This window comes from Clarias gariepinus, chromosome 2 (assembly GCF_024256425.1).
Source record: "Clarias gariepinus isolate MV-2021 ecotype Netherlands chromosome 2, CGAR_prim_01v2, whole genome shotgun sequence".
In the NCBI taxonomy this organism is placed as follows: domain Eukaryota; kingdom Metazoa; phylum Chordata; class Actinopteri; order Siluriformes; family Clariidae; genus Clarias; species Clarias gariepinus.
The window spans coordinates 36,644,134-36,666,289 of record NC_071101.1 but is presented as its reverse complement, the minus strand read 5'-3'; the positions used below and the strand labels follow the sequence as shown (position 1 = coordinate 36,666,289).

Genomic DNA, 22,156 nt, shown 5'->3' with positions numbered 1-22,156 from the left:
TGAATTACGAATTCTGTGATCACATTTTGTGCATAAACTATACTATGATGTTCATTTAGATCAATTGAGAAGTGGGTAAATTGTAATTCTGAAATTTCAGAGGTGGGTAAACCGTGTTTACTTGTGTTTAGCCTCCACTACAGCCCTGGGAGTGATTACACAGGTCAAACTCTTACACTGCTACACTGGTCTGGCGGCCACTCACCAGGCAGGTTAACCGCCTCCATCCCACCATGCTACCGCTCACTAGTCAGAGGGCCTTCTGTAAGGCTGTTAACACGCCCCCCTCCCCTCCCCCCAGAAGCCAGGGGCCCCATGGTAGGGGCCCTTGTAGTCAGATGGCCCTCTAAAGGTACACTACACCCTCCACCCTAGGGCCTCCTAGTAGGGCCCTCATAATCAGAGGGCCCCCCAAAGCAACCATCCTCCCAGCAGTAGCCAGAAGCCAGGACCATAATAGGAGGGCCTAAGAGGGCCTTCTGAAAGTAGGCTCCCATGCACCCATTCCCCTTTAAAGTTCCTATAGCAAGGCCGGGGGGGCCCCTTGAAAGCAAATTTTTTACAAATATCTTTAATGTAGAGACACGCTACAGTATGTACAGTATATGTACTGTGTATGCAAGTGTCAATATGTACTTACTGTAACGACTTACTTACTGGGACAACAGCTATTTCTCTTCCACCATACAGAGTGGTTGTGTTGTGAACCCTTTGGTGTTCCACACATCAGAGAGGTGCGCGCGCGGAGCGTGCAGCCTCCTATAAGACAAGGAGGAGGAGGAGGAGGAGAGGATGCAGTTCGTGCAAAGCAGAAAAGATGAAGAAGCTCTCCCGAAAGCTCGCACTGGCTGCAGCTGCGCTATTTTGGTTAGCGGCTTTACTCTACTTCATCCTCCTGAACAGCAGGAAGATCCCCGAGCAGCATGCCGAGAGCCAGAGAGAGGAGGAGGAGGTGAGTAGAGCAGAACAGTCAGGGGATAATGAACACACACACACACACACACACACACACGCGCGCTGCAGGACAATCACTGTATCAGGAAGATGGAGCTGATAATGAGGATGATTATTATGTACAGTGAAAAATTGCAACAGTATTCATTCTGTTCCTGTTTAGTAGTCTGCATATATTTTATTTCATGTTTATTGTTTTATGTTGTATACATTATGTATAATCTTGCCAGTCTTGTTTAGATAGGCATGCCATGACACCTGATCCCAACTCGATTTTGCTCATGAGGATATTAAAGTCATGTTTACAGAGGTTGTTTTTTAGGACATATTTTTAGGAGAAATTGTCTGAGAGAAAGGAGCACTAAGCTGTCACTGCAGCGCTGCTGATGTGTCATTATGCATTCTTTACCAAATAAAGGGGGCTCAACACAAGCTCTTCTTGAACAACAATTCAGTTAGAATACGTTATTGCATTATAAAATTAAATAGAAAGATTTGTTATGTAGAAGTACCATCGTCCTGACTTTAAGCTTTGAGAACTCAGGAATAAGGCTGATGTTATCATCCTCCTGATGATCCTCCTCAACTATGGCTCTCATTTGTAATGTGTTCCGAGGGAGATGTTACGCTCTCAGGAGTTGTGTCCTTAAAGCCATGTCCACACACCACAGCATGAGCCTTACTACTCAGAAACATTAATGTTATCTGACTTGTCACAGTAGATTTAAGTTATATAATAAATGAGCTTCTTTAATATAAGTGTACTGTATTTTCAACCAGACCAAACGTATGAGTCAGTTACTGCACTTGTGTAGACAAAGAAAAGAACTTGACGTGCTTATGGTCATAAATTATCATTTTAGTGCACAGTTGCATATCAGGTGCAGTAAATAAACACATGAAGTCTTAACTCTTAACATTCTTGATATGCTGGGTTTCTTTCCTGGTGTGGTCATTCCCAGGTCTGCTTGTTCTTGTAGTGTTTTATCTTTAGTTGTATTTATAACGGTGAACAATTTTGCCTTAATTACGACCTGCTTTGCTTTGGACACACACATGACAATTAAACAATCGACAAGACAGGTTACGCAGCATTTATATTATATTAAAATGTATATTATACTTTAAGTTATTATTATACTACAAGGTATATTATACTTTTAGTAGTCTCTAATACAGTATTTTAAAACCTGTAAGAAATATGGCTGATTGAGACAAATCACACAATAAACATTAGTGCTATTGAGTGGAATTTAATCGAAAATTACAGTGCAGAAAAACTGGATTGAATCGAATTAACAGTCTAGCACTGATTCATAGCTCTACTAATGACCAACTTGCCTTAATGGCAGCCACAGCTCTTTGAAATACATATTGAGAGCTAACAGCAACAAGTTTCTAATGCAAATCCCGAAGCCACTACAGACCTTTAATCTGCTTACTTGTAGGTGAAATAATTTGGGGAATAACAGCACACTCACTTGGAATCATGGAACAGCTGAGCAGGCACAATTTTCCAATTACTTTCGGCTTTTTCATAAGGAAGGTGTATATATAGTATAAATTACTGAAACTTCTAAACCTGATTTGGATGCAAAAATCCTAAAAAAACATGTCTATAACATTATTTAACATGTTAACCAGTTATTATTACAACAGGCATTCAGCTGAATAACAGAAAACAGTTATGAGAGTAAAAATGCTCTTAAATATTTTATATAATCCCCTGCTATACTAATGCACTTATTCCAGCGTTTCACTAGCCATTATTGGACTGCCTGCTTCATGTCTGAAATGTTGGAGCCCAAACATGTAGAAATGGCTTGGAGCGAGGTCAGGACTGTACATGGGAACCTTCATTCACGAGTACCAGTTTGACTTGAATGCCCTATATATTGAACACTAAAGAACTACCTGATGCCTTTTAAAATTTAAACAAATAATTATTAATAATTGGAATTTACTGCCTCTTTTGAATTATTTGATGTCATCCAGATAATTGTATTCTCCTAAAATCTTAACCATATGATAATAATCACAGCATTAACAATTCATACCTTTTCACTTCAAGTCCCAACATTTTAATACTTTAAAATGCTTACTCTATATGGTATTTAGTTATCTGAATTGCATGAGTCTGTAATGGCATATTGTAATGAAGATGTCAGGTCTGTAGGCTGCACAGAGTTTTAGCAGATTTCTTACTGGATGAACAGAAAGCATCCTTTGTGGTCTATCTCGAGTAACGGACACCTATAATTACCCACCTTTCTTACCAGGTGTTAAGATGATGATGTTGCATTTTTTTTAAGTAGCGGGTTATGACATCCTTACCGGCCCTGAAAAAGTGCAAGCATTTGCAGAATTCACACTGCAGAACATCTACCGGGCATTAGGTCTCTCTCTATTTTTTTGTCTGGCATTATTCCATGCTACATACAGTATAATATGTGTAATTTTTTGCCTAATGTCCACAGATTGCCTAATTGCCTAAATTCCTTTGTCTTCTGAAAAGTACTTATATATACTTAATATTTATGGACTTGAATGTATATTAAACAGTAATACAACAATACAACAACAATAGAGTAAAAACACAAACTATGTATGATAAGTGGTCCTGGTGAGTATAAATAAATAAAGATCTGTGGAGTTGGGGTTCTGTTGTCATACCCTCAACCAGCCCTGTAGTTGCTCTCATCCAGCACATGTTTTGTGAGTATGTCAATATCAGAGTAAAAACTAACACAACTACTGTACTGTACATAGCAGTAATATACTGTGGGCTCGTTAAGTTTTGCTGTATACATACATGTCTTAAAGTATCCTGATTACCAGTAGTACCCGTAAAAGCAGACTAATCTACATTGGTGCACATGTTCCAGATATGGAATACAGAATGGGATGATCTCTTAGATGAGTTCGAAGAGAAGAACTACCTCAACACTCACAGGTGGAAGCCAGGCCAAGATCCGTACACTCAATATGCCTTCAATCAAAGAGAAAGCGAGAGGATCCCCAGCAACAGAGGGCTTAAGGACACCCGGCATTACAGGTTTGTGTGCAAAAGGTTCCACCAGGGGAGGGTTTTTTTTAACACCAAATATACTGTTTGTTCTATTTTGGACCTTTTTGGCATGTTTTAGATACATTGTAGAACTACAGGTCATATCCTAAACCAGTATTATGTTTCCAGGGTACATTCTTAGGTAGGTACATTCTTAAACTGCTTCAGTGACTTCTAGCACTTTATAAACAAGCTACAAATAATTCTTGACTTCTCTCTATTATTCAGTAATTAAACCTCAGTGTTCTTTCTACTCAAGAGACCCTGATTCCCCCTGCTGCTCTCATCAATGGCTTGGATGCTACTGTGGCACTTTTGTACATAGGTTTGATGACTTCTCATGGTTTGACTAATGAATATAGCACATGAGTCTGGGAAAGGGCCTGCTACACTGTAAGCCCATTTTGCAAGAGTTGATTGCTCATTTTAGCATAGCAAAATTTCTGGGAGGAGCTAGACCCCTCCAGTTGCCATGCTTTTGCAGGAATCAGGCATGTAACTTTCCCTTTGTATTGGAATTCCTTAACATGTTACATTTGACAGTTAGCTGGAGATCCTCTCAGCAAATAGTGGGAGAACTGCATGTCACCATATGGTTCAGGACTGACCGATCCAGTCTTCTATGAATATTAATTTGCAGAACATACACATATTGTGTTCAGTACAGACCATAAAGCAGCTATTCGTCCATCTGGCCAATTATTCAATTATTCTTCTGTCTCAGTGCAAAGACTCTGTGCAGTCTAAGCAGAGATTATCCCACTGGATGACAGGTTATTACCATGGTCTACTGACTGGCTTCAAGCCCAGTACAGTTGTGATATGCTTGGTAGGGTGATAATGAGAGGCATGGCACACTAGGAGGTCTGTGCTTCAGTAGTCTATGCCTTAATTACATTGAAATTAGCAAATGTATTGAAAATGGAAACCTAAGGCACAAATTCAGCCAATGCTATAGGTGAAGTTATGTTCCTGGGACTCCAATTATCTGGCAACCTACTGGCTCACAGCCGCACACAATTATATATTGGCAATTGGAAATGCAAATCGGCCAACAGCACGTTTTTAGACAATGCAGGAAAACTGGGGAGAACCCGGAGGAAACCCACCAAACACCGAGAGAAACATGCAAACTCCACACATACAAACTGGAAGTGAGATTTGAATCCCCAGTCCTGGTGGTCCAAGGTAAGCCATTAAGCCATCCTGCCACCAGACAATGCTTATATTCACAGAAGTGTTAACACTGCATCATGTTGTATTCACTGGGTCACCTGTCATTCAGAACCACTGAAACTTAGTAGTTCCTCAGTCATATTACAAACTAAAGATGTCCAGGTGTTAAAAAAATACTATTGAAAAGTATACTATAGCTTTCTGTTACACTCTGTTGGCTTAAAATGAGCTCCGTAATGATTGATCAGCATAAATGCAAATCAAACAAACAAAGATAAAGTTCATTGGATAATCAGTGATACTTCTATACTCGAGTTTTCTTCCAGCTTGGCTCTACATGGAAAGACAGTAAGGACACAGTACATTTATGTCTTATGAAAATATATAGTAGTGTTATCTTTATCTAAACCTTATGCTTTTGAGCTACATCCCAAGTGCAGTGGGTAAGACTGTGGCTGCAATGCAGTTGGTTGTCCTTCTAAAAAAAGACACAGAGAAAATAATGCTAAGGGAGACTGAATGAACCACACATAGAAAAGATAGAAATGCCTCATGAAAATGGGAGAAAAAGAATCAGACCAGGAGAAATACATACAAAATACAACTAAATCTCACCTGTGATGCGGAAGACCCAGGTTCAATTTCCACCCTATGCCCAAACCCTGGATGCCACTGGATGCAGTGCCGGTCCCAAGCCTGGATAAAATGGAAGGATTGCATCAGAAAGGGCATCCAGTGTAAAACCTAGGCCAAGTTTGTGTGCAGATTGGATGGACCCTTGCTGGCAGCAGCCAACAAAACAACAACATAGTATATATTATAGTATATATAAGGGGATCTAATTAATATGGACGGCTGCTTTTATTTCATAGTTTGATGTTTATTTCATACCAATGTCACTCAGGGCCCGTGCAGGGCAGGCTTGGAGGCCCCAAAAGCAGACACAACAAACTATGGCCATAGACAGAGGTAAGGAGATCAGTGATGTTGAGCCCGTGAAGTGTGGGGAGATCAAAGCTGGAGCGCGCATGCTGAATCCGGCCTGCAGGTTGAGGAAGAGAGCAGCAGTGTGAGGAGACCGGGGTTGTGAGTTGAAACGCTGGTGATTCAGAAACATGCATCTGTAATCAGAGATGCAGGAATCCTGGGGGTCAAGGCATAGTTGAAGTCAGAAATGGAAGCAAAAGCAGGGTCAAAGCCGGGTAATCAGTCAACGTGGGGGGGGGGGGGGGGGGGGGTCAAGAGCAAAAAGGGCAACAAAGTATTCTAGGCAAGAACTAAACACGAAGAAACACAGAGCTTAAAGCATGCAATAATTTGGCAATGAGTGGTTGTTTGTGCGAGACTTCGGAATCGGTGTGCTGGAGCCTGTGAATGAGGCAGCAAAACGGAAGCCGCGGAATGGAGTGTTGAAAGGAGTCGCAGTAATCATGGCTTGGCTCGAGCCGTGGGTCGTGACCTGGCGTACCAGTACAAACAAGTCTTGTACAAACAGGGCTGAAACTTTGCAAATCCTTGAGCTAGTGATTATTTTACCTGGTTTCTAGCACAGGAGTTCCTGAAAGCCCTAAAAAGTCATGATTTAGGAAGATCCTACAGGTATAATAGATTTATTTATTTATTGATTTGGATAGATAGATAGATAGATAGATAGATAGATAGGTAGATAGATAGATTACTTTATTAATCCCAAAGGAAAATTGTATTGTTACAGCAGCCAGTTCCCATCTTACAGTGAAACCTCGGATTGCGAGTAACACAGTTTGCGAGTGGTCCACAAGACAAGTACTCACCTGGTACTGTACACCTGGAGCCTATCCCAGGAGGCTTAGGGCACAAACCTGTACATCATTGGACTGTGGGAGGAAACCCAACAAGCACAGGGAGAACATGCAAAGTCCATGCACACAGATTCTCGGGAATCGAGCCTGACCAAGAATCGAACCCGGACTTTGGAGGTGCAAGGCGACACCACCATCCCCGCCACAAGACAAAGATTTTTAATAAATTTTGACTTGGAATACGAACAAGTCTTGGTTTACGAGTACCGAGTATCATATATCACGCATACGCTTCTTGCTTTGACACTGAGGGTCACGTAATCAAAACTGAGCCAACGGTTTTTCTCTCTCTTGTGCTGTGGAATTGTGGGTACTCCCCTGCTGGGTCTTAGTGAGAGTGTGAGTGCTCGTCTTGTGGACACTCGCAAACTCTTCACTTTTTTTTAAAGGTAAAGTGCAGGTTAATTTGTTTTATTTTTAGTTAATATTTTTAGTTAATTATTTTTATGTAATTATTTTTTTGGTTGTGGAATGAATAATTTGAGTATCCATTATTTCTTATGGGAAAAATTAATTTGGTTTACAAGTGTTTTGGAATACGAGCCTGCTCTCGAAACAAATTTTGCTCGTAATCTAAAAGGTTTTACTGTATACAACAAGTAAGCAACAAGCAAGATTGCAGTGAGGAAAATGTAAAGAAAACAAAGGTGGTAAAAATGATGTCACATTTAAGGTTCATTAATAAGGTAAACATGATTTGAATTTGAAATAATCACATTTCATATTGGTGGCACAATAAAGGTTTATCTTATCTTATACACTGGCAGTAAAATGTTTGGACACTCCCGTCCAAAGTAATCATAGACAGTTGTTTTGCTTTACTTAATTACATATTGTTGTACAAACATGTGCTGTACAAATTAGAAAAAAAATTATGGAAACAGAATTTAATTAGAAGAAGGTTCTTTCAAACCTTCTGATTGGTATTCATGCTATGGCTTTTTAATTTTTTAACGTATTACCTGGTAAAGCTGTGTGCTGATTTCTGTTTTCAGGTGTACAACACTGCACTATGACCCTGAGCTTCCATCCACGAGTATCGTGATCACACTGCACAATGAGGCACGCTCCACACTTCTGCGCACACTGAGGAGGTCAGGCGACTCTTAAAAACCTTTCTTAGATAAAGAAATCAGCACATGGCATGAGCACTGATGTTCTTTAGTATATTTGATGGAGATGGATTCTTCGCCAAAAACTCCATAAATGGTGCTTGGTCCTTAGGGCTCATGTACTTTATGGTCATATAAAATACACTTACCTAAAGGATTATTAGAAACACCTGTTCAATTTCTCATTGATGCAATTATCTAATCAACCAATCACATGGCAGTTGCTTCAATGCATTTAGGGGTGTGGTCCTGGTCAAGACAATCTCCTGAACTCCAAACTGAATGTCAGAATGGGAAAGAAAGGTGATTTAAGCAATTTTGAGCGTGGCATGGTTGTTGGTGCCAGACGGGCCGGTCTGAGTATTTCACAATCTGCTCAGTTACTGGGATTTTCACGCACAACCATTTCTAGGGTTTACAAAGAATGGTGTGAAAAGGGAAAAACTTCCAGAATGCGGCAGTCCTGTGGGCGAAAATGCCTTGTTGATGGTCAGAGTCTCGATTTCTGTTGAGACATTCAAATGGTAGACTCAGAATTTGGCGTAAACAGAATGAGAACATGGCTTCATCATGCCTTGTTACCACTGTGCAGGCTGGTGGTGGTGGTGTAATGGTGTGGGGGATGTTTTCTTGGCACACTTTAGGCCCCTTAGTGCTAATTGGGCACCGTTTTAATGCCACGGGCTACAGTACCTGAGCATTGTTTCTGACCATGTCCATCCCTTTATGACCACCATGTACCATCCTCTGATGGCTACTTCCAGCAGGACAATGCACCATGTCACAAAGCTCGAATCATTTCAAATTGATTTCTTGAACATGACAATGAGTTTACTGTACTAAAATGGCCCCCACAGTCACCAGATCTCAACCCAATAGAGCATCTTTGGGATGTGGTGGAACGGGAGCTTCGTGCCCTGGGTGTGCATCCCACAAATCTCCAGCAACTGCATGATGCTATCCTATCAATATGAGCTGCTTTCAGCACCTTGTTGAATCCATGCCACGTAGAATTAAGGCAGTTCTAAAAGGCGAAAGGGGGTCAAACACCGTATTAGTACAGGTATTTATGAGCACCACAACTATAAATTGTATATTAAAAGATTTCTTTAATTTGAAAACAACACCAATCAACACTAACAACAAACAGCTACAACAAATCACTGAAGCTTTACATATCCTGTGACCAGGATTTGAAATTCGGTCTTCTGCCTCCTCTTGGAGTTTGACTGATACACCTCCCTTCTTCCCAAGATTTACAGCTGCTCCATCAGCTCCCATAGCCACTGTCTTCTGCATCCAGTTGTGGCATGACTCCCCAAGACCAGCAAATGCTGACTTAGTGGCTGCATAGATTCCTAAAATGTTTCCCACTAGTTTAATACATGTTTAAATGGGTCTAACATCATTAACACTTTAACAAACAAATCCATTTATAATATAAAAACCCACAAACACATTCAGCAAGACACTCAATACAATTTTTAAAAGTTAAATTAATATAGTAGACTAATATAGGACCATATATATATATATATATATATATATATATATATATATATATATATATATATAAATGGTCAGACAGGTCGGTGTCTCCATCGATCATGAATGAGATGTACTGGGCTGATGATACTTTAACTGCAGTGTTCTTACGGAGGGTATCTGCAATACGCCGATTTCTTGTGTTTGGCACTCTCACCGTGTTTGACCAAGCTCTCGCGCTTAAAGTGCGTAGATTCAGTGGCGAACGCTGTGTTACCTGCAAACTCCGTCCCACAGGTTTTACAGTGAATGCAGTGCATAGAGCCATTTTCATAGCGGAGCCACTCGAAGTCTTTCAGCCATTCCCTCCGAAAACTGTACGCCTTCTTTTCGACTGGTGAATCAACATTTACTACATCACTATCACCATCGCCATTATTTGTAACATTATGTGGTTTGCAAAATAAATCAGTCAGTGTTCTTTTCATTTTTCCTCTTCTTCACCGCTGCTGTAGTTAGCGCCGTTACCTGACTGAGTGATTGACAGCTACTGTATTATTAACCAATCTAAAATCTCAACGGCAGAACGTCATCGTATCAGCATTCAGCGCACAGAACACATAAATGCTGTTAACGTATTAATCTGTTTAATTTGTAGAGAAATTAAAACAGGTCGCACGGCAACAATTACATGCACTCGCACCAATGCTCCCAAATATATTTTGAGGTCGCATAGATGAAATTTCGGGAGCATATGCGACCAAAATGGTCGCTATTTCAAGCCCTGTAGTATGGTGGTTCTAATAATCCTTTAGGTGAGTGCATATATGAGTGGGTGTACATTTGTATAAGACAAAAAAATGGCTCATATCTAATTAAATACAGTGGTGTGAAAAACTATTTGCCCCCTTCCTGATTTCTTATTCTTTTGCATGTTTGTCACACAAAATGTTTCTGATCATCAAACACATTTAACTATTAGTCAAAGATAACACAAGTAAACACAAAATGCAGTTTTTAAATGATGGTTTTTATTATTTAGGGAGAAAAAAAATCCAAACCTACATGGCCCTGTGTGAAAAAGTAATTGCCCCCTGAACCTAATAACTGGTTGGGCCACCCTCAGCAGCAATAACTGCAATCAAGCGTTTGCGATAGCTTGCAACGAGTCTTTTACAGCGCTCTGGAGGAATTTTGGCCCATTCATCTTTGCAGAATTGTTGTAATTCAGCTTTATTTGAGGGTTTTCTAGCATAAACCGCCTTTTTAAGGTCATGCCACAACATATCAATAGGATTCAGGTCAGGACTTTGACTAGGCCACTCCAAAGTCTTCATTTTGTTTTTCTTCATCCATTCAGAGGTGGATTTGCTGGTGTGTTTTGGGTCATTGTCCTGCTGCAGCACCCAAGATCGCTTCAGCTTGAGTTAACGAACAGATGGCCGGACATTCTCCTTCAGGATTTTTTGGTAGACAGTAGAATTCAAGGTTCCATCTATCACAGCAAGCCTTCCAGGTCCTGAAGCAGCAAAACAACCCCAGACCATCACACTACCACCACCATATTTTACTGTTGGTATGATGTTCTTTTTCTGAAATGCTGTGTTACTTTTACGCCAGATGTAACGGGACACGCACCTTCCAAAAAGTTCAACTTTTGTCTCGTCGGTCCACAAGGTATTTTCCCAAAAGTCTTGGCGATTATTGAGATGTTTTTTAGCAAAATTGAGACGAGCCTTGAGATGTTCTTTTTGCTTAAAAGTGGTTTGCGCCTTGGAAATCTGCCATGCAGGCCGTTTTTGCCCAGTCTCTTTCTTATGGTGGAGTAGTGAACACTGACCTTAATTGAGGCAAGTGAGGCCTGCAGTTCTTTAGATGTTGTCCTGGGGTCTTTTGTGGCCTCTCGGATGAGTTGTCTCTGCGCTCTTGGTCGGCCGGCCACTCCTGGAAAGATTCACTACTGTTCCATGTTTTTGCCATTTGTGGATAATGGCTCTCACTGTGGTTCGCTGGAGTCCCAAAGCTTTAGAAATGGCTTTATAACCTTTACCAGACTGATAGATCTCAATTACTTTTGTGCTCATTTGTTCCTGAATTTCTTTGGATCCTGGCAAGATGTCTAGCTTTTGAGGTGCTTTTGGTCTACTTCTCTGTGTCAGGTAGCTCCTATTTAAGTGATTTCTTGATTGAAACAGGTGTGGCAGTAATCAGGCCTGGGGGTGACTACAGAAATTGAACTCAGGTGTGATAAACCACAGTTAAGTTATTTTTTACCAAGGGGGGCAATCACTTTTTCACACAGGGCCATATAGATTTGGAGTTTTTTTTATTTATTATTTATAATAGTTAACGGTTTTTGATGAGCAGAAACATTTAAGTGTGACAAACATGCAAAAGAATTAGAAATCAGGAAGGGAGCAAATAGTTTTTTACACCACTGTACATCAGACTCATAATCAGTTGTCTTTTCTCAACTTTCTGGCAGCCTGTTGAATCGGACTCCTGTGCACCTGATTCATGAGATCATTCTGGTGGACGACTTTAGTGTGGATCGTAAGTTGTGAAACTGAATTTTCTGCTTTCACAAGGAAAAATCTATGAATGATGGGATTGTACTTATCAGTGCAGTACATCTTTTATCTTTCAGCAAACGACTGCCTTCTTCTGACCAAGTTACCTAAAGTCAAGTGTCTCCGTAACAAACAAAGAGAAGGTAGGGTTGCTTAAATATCTTCCTATGCATATTTTCTGTAATTCTGCTCATGGTGGATGCTGGTTATGATGCTATCGACCAGCGTGCGATCACTGTACATCTGGTTCTGCCTTGGCTGGCTGCCTATTTACTCATGTTTCACAAAGGGATTTAGCCAATTAATTCTGTTATTACAAAGTAATTTTCTGAACATGTAGAACCTCTTTGTTTCTCAGGGTTGATTCGGTCCAGGGTTCGAGGAGCAGATGCTGCAAAAGCAGAGGTCCTGACCTTTCTCGACAGCCACTGTGAGGTCAACAAGGACTGGCTGCCTCCACTGCTTCAAAGGGTCAAAGAGGTACCAAGTTTTCAGATGTTCTGTCCAGCAGAAACACACTAGGAAGCACTAAGGGACGGATTTTATCCATACATGCAATATGCAACCTTCTTCTTCTTTCTTCTTTGTCGCCTGGCTGTTCTCTTTCAGGGGTCTCCACAGCGAATCATCTGCCTCCATCTAACCCTATCCTCTGCATCCTCTTCTCTCACACCAACTGTCTTTATGTCCTCTCTCACTGCATCCATAAACCGCCTCTTTGGTTGTCCTCTAGACCTCCTGCCTGGCAGTTCCAACCTCAGCATCCTTCTACCGATATATTCATTCAGATATATCTCTCCTCTGAACATGTCCAAACCACCCCAATTTGGCCTCTCTGACTTTATCTCCAAAACATGTACCATGAGTTGTCCCTCTGATGAACTCATTCTTGATCCTATCCATCCTTGTCACTCCCAAGGAGAACCTCAACATCTTTAGCTCTGCTACCTCCAACTCTGCCTCCTGTCTTTTCTTCAGTGGCACTGTCTCTAAGCCGTAGAGCATCACTGGTCTCACCACTGTCCTGTACACCTTTCCTTTCATTCTCGATACTCTTTTATCGCACAACACACCTGACACTTTTCTCCACCCATTGCAAACTGCCTGTACCCTCCTCTTCACCTCCTTTCCACACTAACCGTTGCTCTGGACCGTTGACCCTAAGTACTTAAAGTCCTGCACCTTCTTTACCTCTGCTCACTGAAGCCTCACCATTCCTCTTGGGTTCCTCTCATTCACACACATGTATTCCGTCTTGCTGCTGCTAACCTTCATTCCTCTGCTTTCCAGAGCATACCTCTACCTCTCTAAATTTTCCTCCACCTGTTCCCTGCTCTCACTACAAAGCACAATGTCATCTGCAAACATCTGCAATATGCAACTGATATTACAAATTATTTTGCATAATTTGCCACAACAACATATTCACAACATGAATACATGAACAAATAGTAATATTTTAAATTAAATACCATGTGAGGTGTGTTTCAGCTTCATGCCCAGTGTTTCTAGATCCTGATCAGAATAAACATATGGAAATTACCATAGTTGTCTAAGAGCTAAGTTGTCCATCAGGTCATTGGTAAGTGTTAACACCAGGAACTGGTGAGCTAGCATAAAATTAAGGAAACACTTATTACAAGTTTTGTGTATGGAAGCTGTGTAAATGCATTTTGTTTATTAAAAGCAAGTAGAATAAACATGCTTTGTTTTAGGACCAGAGCTGTATTGCCAGCCCAGTGATTGACATCATTGACATGGACTCATTTGCCTACATTGCTGCTTCTTCAAACCTGCAGGGTGGTAAGAATCACCTTGGTCTTGCATGTTCTGAGTGCATTCTAAACATAAGAACTACTTCTTGGCATACCTACAGTATATTCTCATTTTGATGTTCTTCATGTATTCTATCACCCTCCTCAACACCCAGGCTTTGACTGGAGTCTACATTTCAAGTGGGAGCAGCTCTCTGCTGAGAAGAGAGCCAGGCGAGGGAACCCTACAGAACCCATTAAGTAGGTAGAAATTCAGAGGCAGCAACACCAGTTTCAGAAAGTCAAAGTTCTGTCACATATTTGTTCCAACCATCATTTAATTCAGCTGATTCTAATTATTACAAATCTTATACCAGGATAAAACTAATTAGTGACATAACCTGTTTTGTGCTGGTTTAGTAAATGAATGGCAGGACTTTTACTTTCTTTAGCTGGGGTTGCCACCCCTTGCGGTAATAAGCATGAAAAGGGGATGTTATCTGCGGGAACAACAGCCTGAGGGAGATGCCGCAACAGCTGAAGATAACTGTTAACAGCAATACTTGCAATCCGAGGTTTACTGTTAACAGTCACTAGGTTTGAGTTTACAAGCTGGTATGTTTTTAAGGGGAATTTAGATATTTACCATGGGTTTAGGTATGTTATCAATACTGTATACTGGGATCACATACATGAGGGAGATTACATGGTAGTAAAAGAACACGGACATATTGATATGAGATACTAAGATAAGACACCACAGAATATTATACAAGCTTTAGATAAGATTAAATTTAATTCTGTTTTATTGTTACTGTTCAAAGTATGTGTACAAAGCCAAAGAGTTAGCATCTAACTAAAAATGCATAATTGGCATATTTTCAGTTAAGAAGGTTACAGTGAAACCTCGGATTGCGAGAAACGCGGTTTGCAAATGTTCCGCAAGACAAGAAAAGATTTTTTTTAATACATTTTGACTTGAAAATGAAACACGAAAATGAGCAAGTCTTGTATCACGCATCCGCTTCTTGTTTTGATGCCGAGTGTCATGTGATCACAACTGAGCCAATGTTTTTTCTCTATCTTGTGCTGCAGAATTGGGGTAATCGTCCCCCCTGCTCTGTCTTAGTGCCCATCTCTTGCTGGTATAATCAACATCCGCGCATGCATGTACTGTTTACTATAACACTGTGACCATGTGTGTGCGCATACAACATATTTTATGTTGTGTTTGTATGCATGTGTACAGCGTGCATGTACTGTTTATTATAAAAGCAAAAGAAAGTCAAAAAAAGAGGTTAAAGATCCATTTTCTCTTTCTTTCATTGGACATCGTGCCTCTTCACACACACAAACACACCCACACAGCAGGGGTGTGTTACACGTGTGTTATAATAAACAACACATGCGTGCTGTACACACATGCATAGAAACACCAAAAGAATATGTTTCAAGCACACAAACGTGGTCACAGTGTTATAGTAAATGGTACAAGCATGCATGATGTTGATTATTACCAGTAAGACTGAGCAGGGGAGACAATTACCCACAATTCCCCAGCGCAAGAGAGAGAAAAAACATTGTCTCAGTTGTGATCACGTGGCGTTCGGCGTCAAAACATGTAGTGGATGCGTGATACATGATACTCGGTAATCGTAAACAAAGTATTGCTCGTTATAAGTCAAAATTTATTAATAATCTTTGCTCGTCTTGCAGAATGCACGCAAACTGCATTAGTTGCAATCCGAGGTTTCACTGTAGTCCTTTCAGTTAATTCCCTTAAAGATTTCCCATGGAAAAAAATAATTAGGGCAAGCCTATTGTTATATTCATATTATTGTATATTGTATATCAGACTAAAAATAACATAAACTGACCGCTAGCGTTTTAGTGAAAACACTTAGACACACTTAGAAAACACTTTTTCCAAATTTCATGAATGAAGTGCCATAACACATTGTGCAATTTCCTGAACTCCCCAGGACGCCCATTCTTCCCGGAGGGCTCCTTGTAGTCAATAAATCCTGGTTTAACCAGATGGGGAAATATGACACAGCCATGGATATCTGGGGCGGAGAGAACTTTGGTGAGTTAGTCTGTGGTCACATGTTGTCCTCTTCAAATATTTTTTTGGGGTCTTTTTCCAATTCTCAGGGTCCCACATTGCAACAATCAATTTACAAATTATCAACATTATGCTGGATGTCCTTCCTGCCTGAACCCCTGACCTCCAATCAAGTAGGCCAGAGTGTAAACTGCTTGAGCCACCACTGGGCCACTCCCTCTCCCTCTTCTGATATATGCCATTCATTTTCTCTCTGTTTTTGTGTTGGGGTGGGTTCTGTTTAATGCTGTAAGAAGGGAGCTCTCATTGAGAGGTCTAATTGCAGAGATCTCATTTCGAGTCTGGATGTGTGGAGGAAGTCTGGAGATCGTTCCTTGCAGCAGAGTTGGCCATGTTTTCCGCAAAAAACATCCATATAACTTTCCCGATGGAAATGCCAATACGTATATAAAGTAAGAGCCCCTAAGCAGCATTTACACTTTACACGATCATCATACACAATGTCATGTATCATTAGTTTGTTCTTGTGTTGCTCTTGACTTGGTTGTCAAATACATCTACTGTATTTCCACTTATCCACTTTTATGCAAGGTTTACAGCACATAAGCACAAGGAGAATCAATAGGTTCACCCAGACTAATACTGAACATACTTATGCTAAAATACCTTACGGCAGTATTGTTGTTCATCTCAGGAACACAAGACGTACCGCTGAGGTGTGGATGGATGAGTTTAAAATCTTCTATTACTTTGCGCGCCCTGCAGCCAGGGGAAAGTCGTATGGAGAGTGAGTTAAGTGCACCATATACATCTTTAAAAAAAAAAGAAAGAAAAGAAAAAGTCTAATTGTACACTACTCTGAGGCCCCCTAGAAAACAGTTGGTGTCTGTTGTGTGACTTTATTGCTGTTACAACTTTATAACAGACTTTGACAGACTTTTTGGATCTGAGGAGGGGATCTCTGTGACTTATGACAGGGGACAGTATGTACTTTAAAAGATTTCCCGTCTTTTTTCCTGACAGCGTTCGTGGTAGACAAGAGCTAAGAAAGAGTCTGAAATGCAAATCCTTCCAGTGGTATTTGGACAATGTCTATCCAGAGCTCAAGTGAGTGTGTGTTATTTTATTGGAGCTATTAAGTACCATACATGTTCTGATAATCAATTGAGAAAGTACATTACTATGTTCTGTTTCAGAGTTCCAGATAATTCACATTCCAAATCTGGGTTGATCCAGCAAAGGCAAAACTGTCTCGAAGCTCAGCAAACTGAGGGACAAGATGCTCTGGTGCTCATGCTTTCCTTATGTAGCAGCACCAGAACTGCCAATCAGGTATAACAGAGTCACCTGGGTTTAAAGGTACCACAGTACAGGCTATCCAGTACTACAACTAAAGTCTGGTACTACAGTTTAAATCTAGCTCAAAGGCCTCCGAGTGGCGCCGTGGTAAAGTGCTCGCCCTATCATCAGGAGATCGCTGGTTCGGTTCCCGGGTGATGCTGTTACCTCTCACAGCCGGAGGTCTAGAGAGAGCTGATTGGCCGAGCTCTCTCAGAGAGGAGGGATGAGAGGTACTTAGTGCTCCTACATTAATCAAGGCTCTACAGCCAATTAGGGGCGTATGTGAGCTCGCGCACGCGGAAGGAGCGGCTAGCGCTTTCCTCCGAGTGTTACTCCGCCCCCAACTGTGCGTGAGCAAGCAGTTCGAAAAGATGCGGTTGGCTGGCGTCACACGGTTTCGGAGGAAACGCATGATAGTCTTCAGCCTTCACGGCTGAATGGTAGTAGTAGCCTATGTAGTAGTAGCCCCCTAGTGACTGGGAGGAATTGGACACGACTACATTAGGGAGAAAATCGAGGAAAAAAAATGAAATAAAAATAAATAAATAAATAAATTTAGCTTAAATCTGTGGTGGGTTTTCCTATTATATTCTGCTTAAAACTTTGGAACACACTGGGACACTACATCCCAGCCAAAGTAATAGACCTTATTGTGGACGACTGCAGTGTCCCGAAAGAAACAGAAACAATGCCGGTAGAAATGATCACAGGCTGTACCATCTCAGATGAAAATTCTGGTGAATCCATCTGAACCAGAGCCACCGAAGGCCAACATTCACATCAGGGATTTGCCAACCACAAATCTGTACCTTATAGTTATATTACTGAGTTAAGTCAGTTAGGGGCCAGGGGCCAGGGGTAGCTCAGGGTAGCTCAGTGGTTAAGACATTGGACTACGGTTCGGAAGATCCCAGGTTCAAACCCCACGACCACCAAGTTGCCACTGTTGGGCCCTTGAGCAAGGCCCTTAACCCTCATCTGCTCAGATGTGTAATAAGATAAAAATGTAAGTCGCTCTGGATAAGAGGGTCTGCCAAAATGCCTAAATGTAAATGTAAATGTAAGTCCTGTGGTCATGGGGGCTTTAAGGTGCTGAAGAGACTGATCGGATGGGCCAGGATGTCTCAAAAGTCATTAGTGTTGGTGGCTTGGACAAGTTCTGTTTCTTAGTTTTAGCTATTAAAGAGACTGTGGAAAATCTTCAACACTGACTATAGAGATGTGCTGGAAGTCAAGAACACACGAAGACAACTGGGGTTATCATATAAATGTATCAGCATATGCTACTTCCAAGGATCCTCTAACTACTGCTCCTTGATGTGTTCACCAGCAGGGACCTAAATAGGTGGAAATGAGAAGATGACTTTGTGTGCCAACTAGCCTGAGCAGCATTGTCCTCGATGCTAACATCTACAATCTCATGCTCCCCTTTAAGTATAAAGAGAGGCAGTTCAATGTAAATGAAGAGCGCACAGGTACAGTAGCAGTATCAGAGGCTGCCCAGTTAGAGTTCTGATTAAATGTTGGACTGGGATCCTGTGCAGCTCTATGGTTTGACAAAGCCCTGGGAGCCATGATGAAACCTGCTTCACGTCATCGACATGGCTGACACACTAGCCTCCCAGGAACTCCTTTTAATTGTCCTATCCTTTAATGAAAAATATATAAATATACACACACACACCAATCAGCCATAACATTAAAACCACCAAGGGGTTTACAGTAGGTGCTCCTTGTGTCACCAGGGGTTCTCTGGCCCCTTGGGGCTTGGCTCTTCACGGTTTCTGAAACTGTGTTGTGGTATTATCAGTGGGTCGAAAGGTGGGTCCTGTGTGGATTGGATTTGTTCGGCACATCCCATGGGTGCTCGATCGTATTAAAATCTAGGGAATTTAAAGGAGGGGTTGACAACCTTAAACCCCGCTAAGCCCTGTGCAGGGCAAGCTGTGAAGCACTTGGTGATTTCTTCCTGTTATGGCCAGTGTTGATTTCTTTTTGCCAGTTTGTGCTGCATTTTCATTACTTTGAGATTAGGACAGGCCTTTTATATAAGGATGAACTTGAACTGGGTTGAGTAAGAGAGCCTAAATCTTGTTTTTAGTGTCACCGAAGATTTGGAAGGGATCTACTGTATGTGCTTTTAAACCATATAGCAGAGTATTTCATGAAATGTTATACTGTAAATGTTATTTCTTGAATTTCCATCTGACTCCACTAACCTGTCCTTGCTCTCACCTACAGCATGTTATCCTTAATAACATTAATGTTTACATTCTTCATTTAAACACTTTATATAAAAGTTGTGTTATAATCAGGAATAACAGACTCTATGTAAGAGCAAGTTATTTATTACTGTATGGTGTAACGCGTTAATTACCTTTATAGTTCTTAAAACTAGAATAATAGATTTGTTTTAGCATCTCATTAACACTAAATGAACCACATCTCATTGTAAGGCTTAATTCCTAAAAGGACTATATATTCTGTAGATTACAGGCGTTCTGATTTATCATGTGCATGAGCAGAATGAGGTTTAATTCAGGCACTAAATTCTGCTTATGGACATGAGAGTAGATAAACACAAGAGAGCAAGACGGTTCCGTCAAACAAACTAGTGTGTGTAAACTAGTGTGTGTAAACTAACTATAAAAAAGAGGTAAAAGAACCTACAATGTACAATATTTTAAGGCTACAACAGTCTGGTCCTATCTTTGTCTGGAGGTGTTAAATAAATAAATGTAATAATTTCAGGAGTGGATCTACACACATGGACAGCAGATTCGCCAGCAGGATGTCTGCATGTCCGTCTCTACCACGCTGCCTGCCTCACAGATCCTACTTGTGCCATGCAACATCAGCGACAGCAAACAGGTAACTTCAGGAAAAGCTGGTTAGGTTCAATTAGGTTTCTAAGTCTAGCATAGTGTTAATTAACTAAGACCGAACAATAACTTTATGTTTTTGTCCTGTCTCTAAGCGCTGGCAGAGAACTGGCACCCATTTGGAGCACCAGGTATCGCATTTCTGTCTGGACAGCGAGATGGCTCTAGATGGCGTGGACAACAGTGGAATTTTGGTCATCAGCCCATGTGAACTTTCAATGCAAACTCAGAGATGGGAAATGCCCTTTTCTTGACCCTGAGCACTTCTAGGCCAAAGAGTGAGAGAGGCTCCTGTGTGGAACTACAGGGAGGACATCGCTGATCTATTGCCATCGCAGGCACTTTCATTGTCTGTTGCTCAAGAGGTAATGTCTGCTCTAACACAGCAATGATGCATGTGATGATTCTTTAGTTAGAAGCAGACCCAGACCTAATCTTCTTGGGGATTTAAACAGAATTCTGTTTAAGGGTCCTCCTGCCGGTACTGTAAGTCCTCACTACAATCCTCACTGTTATAAATCAGCTTGCTCCATCTGTCAGTGAATAATTAGACCAATACAGAGCAGGATAACATACAAATAAACATTATTTGTTAAACTAGCAAAATGTATTAAGCAAACAATATTTTAACTAAAAATTTATATTAACTATATTCACTGACAATTTTATATTCTTATATATACCGCCTGGCTGAAATAAGACGTCCTGTAGCTCTAGCTTCTTGTAGCTGCCTGCATCAAATTACAAACATCGATGCTTGCTGGGCTCAGCTGGTCCCACATCTCTCAGAGATTGAGGAAGACATGCATCTAGACAGTTTTCTGTTCTGGCACCTAGGTGGTGGAATGAACTTCCTCAGGATGTCTGTACAGCTAAGTCTTAAAACTATGACTAAAGATCTACTGTATTTGTTTCTTTAATATTTGGGAAACCCTCCACCTAAAAAAAACCCACTTCCCAACAATGTTTGACTGATGGTACTTAGTAACCTAATAACCCAGTGTAGCAATATATATAAAATGACAGAAACCTTTGTAAGCACTTTTGTATTTTTTAAGTTGCTCTGGATAGGAGCATCTGCCAAATACCTAAATGTAAATGTACAAGTTGTTCCGTTAATATAGTTATTAATTTGGATATGTAAAGTAGGTTCTATTTGGTAATTATTTGATATTTTGTTTTTAGGATCCCTGGAGTATCTCAAAGAACAGAAATGAGGCTGAGTGCATGTGCAAACCCAACCAGACTGTCAAAATAGGGGAGAGCCAAGATGTGCAGAAAACATGCTCTCTCTCTCTCTCTCTCTCTCGCTCTCTCTCTCTCACACACACATAAACACACACACAAACACACACAACAGGGCTGAAAATTTTTTTTTCCCTCTTCCAAATTACTTTTTTATGCACGGTTGTGCCATGTTTTTGCCCCCTTTGTCACTTAATCATCCAACTAATAAATTTACTAAAGCAAACACAAAGCACAAGCAACACAAAGCAAATCACAAACCACTACTTATTAAAAGGAACATAAAAATATCCCAAATGTCTTAAATATCCCAAAACACATGTTATTGCCCCAAAATGTCTTTAGGGTTTAAGTTCTGTGGAGTCAAACCAACAGTTCATAATAAGAGCATGTGAAACATGGTGGTAGTTGTGTAACAGTGTGGGGATGCTTTGCTGCTTTAAGGTGATATGCTGTATTTTTTGGATAAGACCTAAAACTAAAGTATATTAAGGCTATACGACAAGAAAACAATTTGAAGCACAAAAGTCAAGTGCACCTCTCAGTGCCTAACATGCAATAAATGAGGGGTTTGGTTTGGCCTAGTCAAAGTGTTTGTGCTGTAAATAATATTTGCCTTGGCCATCCCAAAGCATTGTGCAATAACTCTGCTTGTACTGTACAT

General features: G+C 40.8%; 1 protein-coding gene across 2 annotated transcripts; it reads left to right on the top strand.

The window, feature by feature from the left end:
• The first annotated feature begins 796 nt into the window (after positions 1 to 796).
• Positions 797 to 22,156, top strand: galnt14 (UDP-N-acetyl-alpha-D-galactosamine:polypeptide N-acetylgalactosaminyltransferase 14 (GalNAc-T14)). 2 transcript variants are annotated; one of them, XR_008365804.1, is made up of 16 exons: positions 797 to 952; positions 3,840 to 4,009; positions 8,034 to 8,132; positions 12,121 to 12,188; positions 12,283 to 12,348; positions 12,564 to 12,685; positions 13,921 to 14,008; positions 14,136 to 14,220; positions 15,942 to 16,045; positions 16,350 to 16,476; positions 16,719 to 16,811; positions 17,048 to 17,131; positions 17,221 to 17,356; positions 20,117 to 20,236; positions 20,343 to 20,612; positions 21,433 to 22,156. XR_008365804.1 is itself a non-coding variant. In XM_053514796.1 (15 exons), exons 1-15 carry the CDS (start codon positions 818 to 820, stop codon positions 20,499 to 20,501), a joined length of 1,656 nt encoding a protein of 551 aa, XP_053370771.1. In that variant the 3' UTR covers positions 20,502 to 21,077. The 2 variants fall into 2 exon arrangements, 1 of the variants encoding a protein (XP_053370771.1); XM_053514796.1 differs by lacking the exon at positions 21,433 to 22,156 and having other exon boundaries at positions 818 to 952; positions 20,343 to 21,077.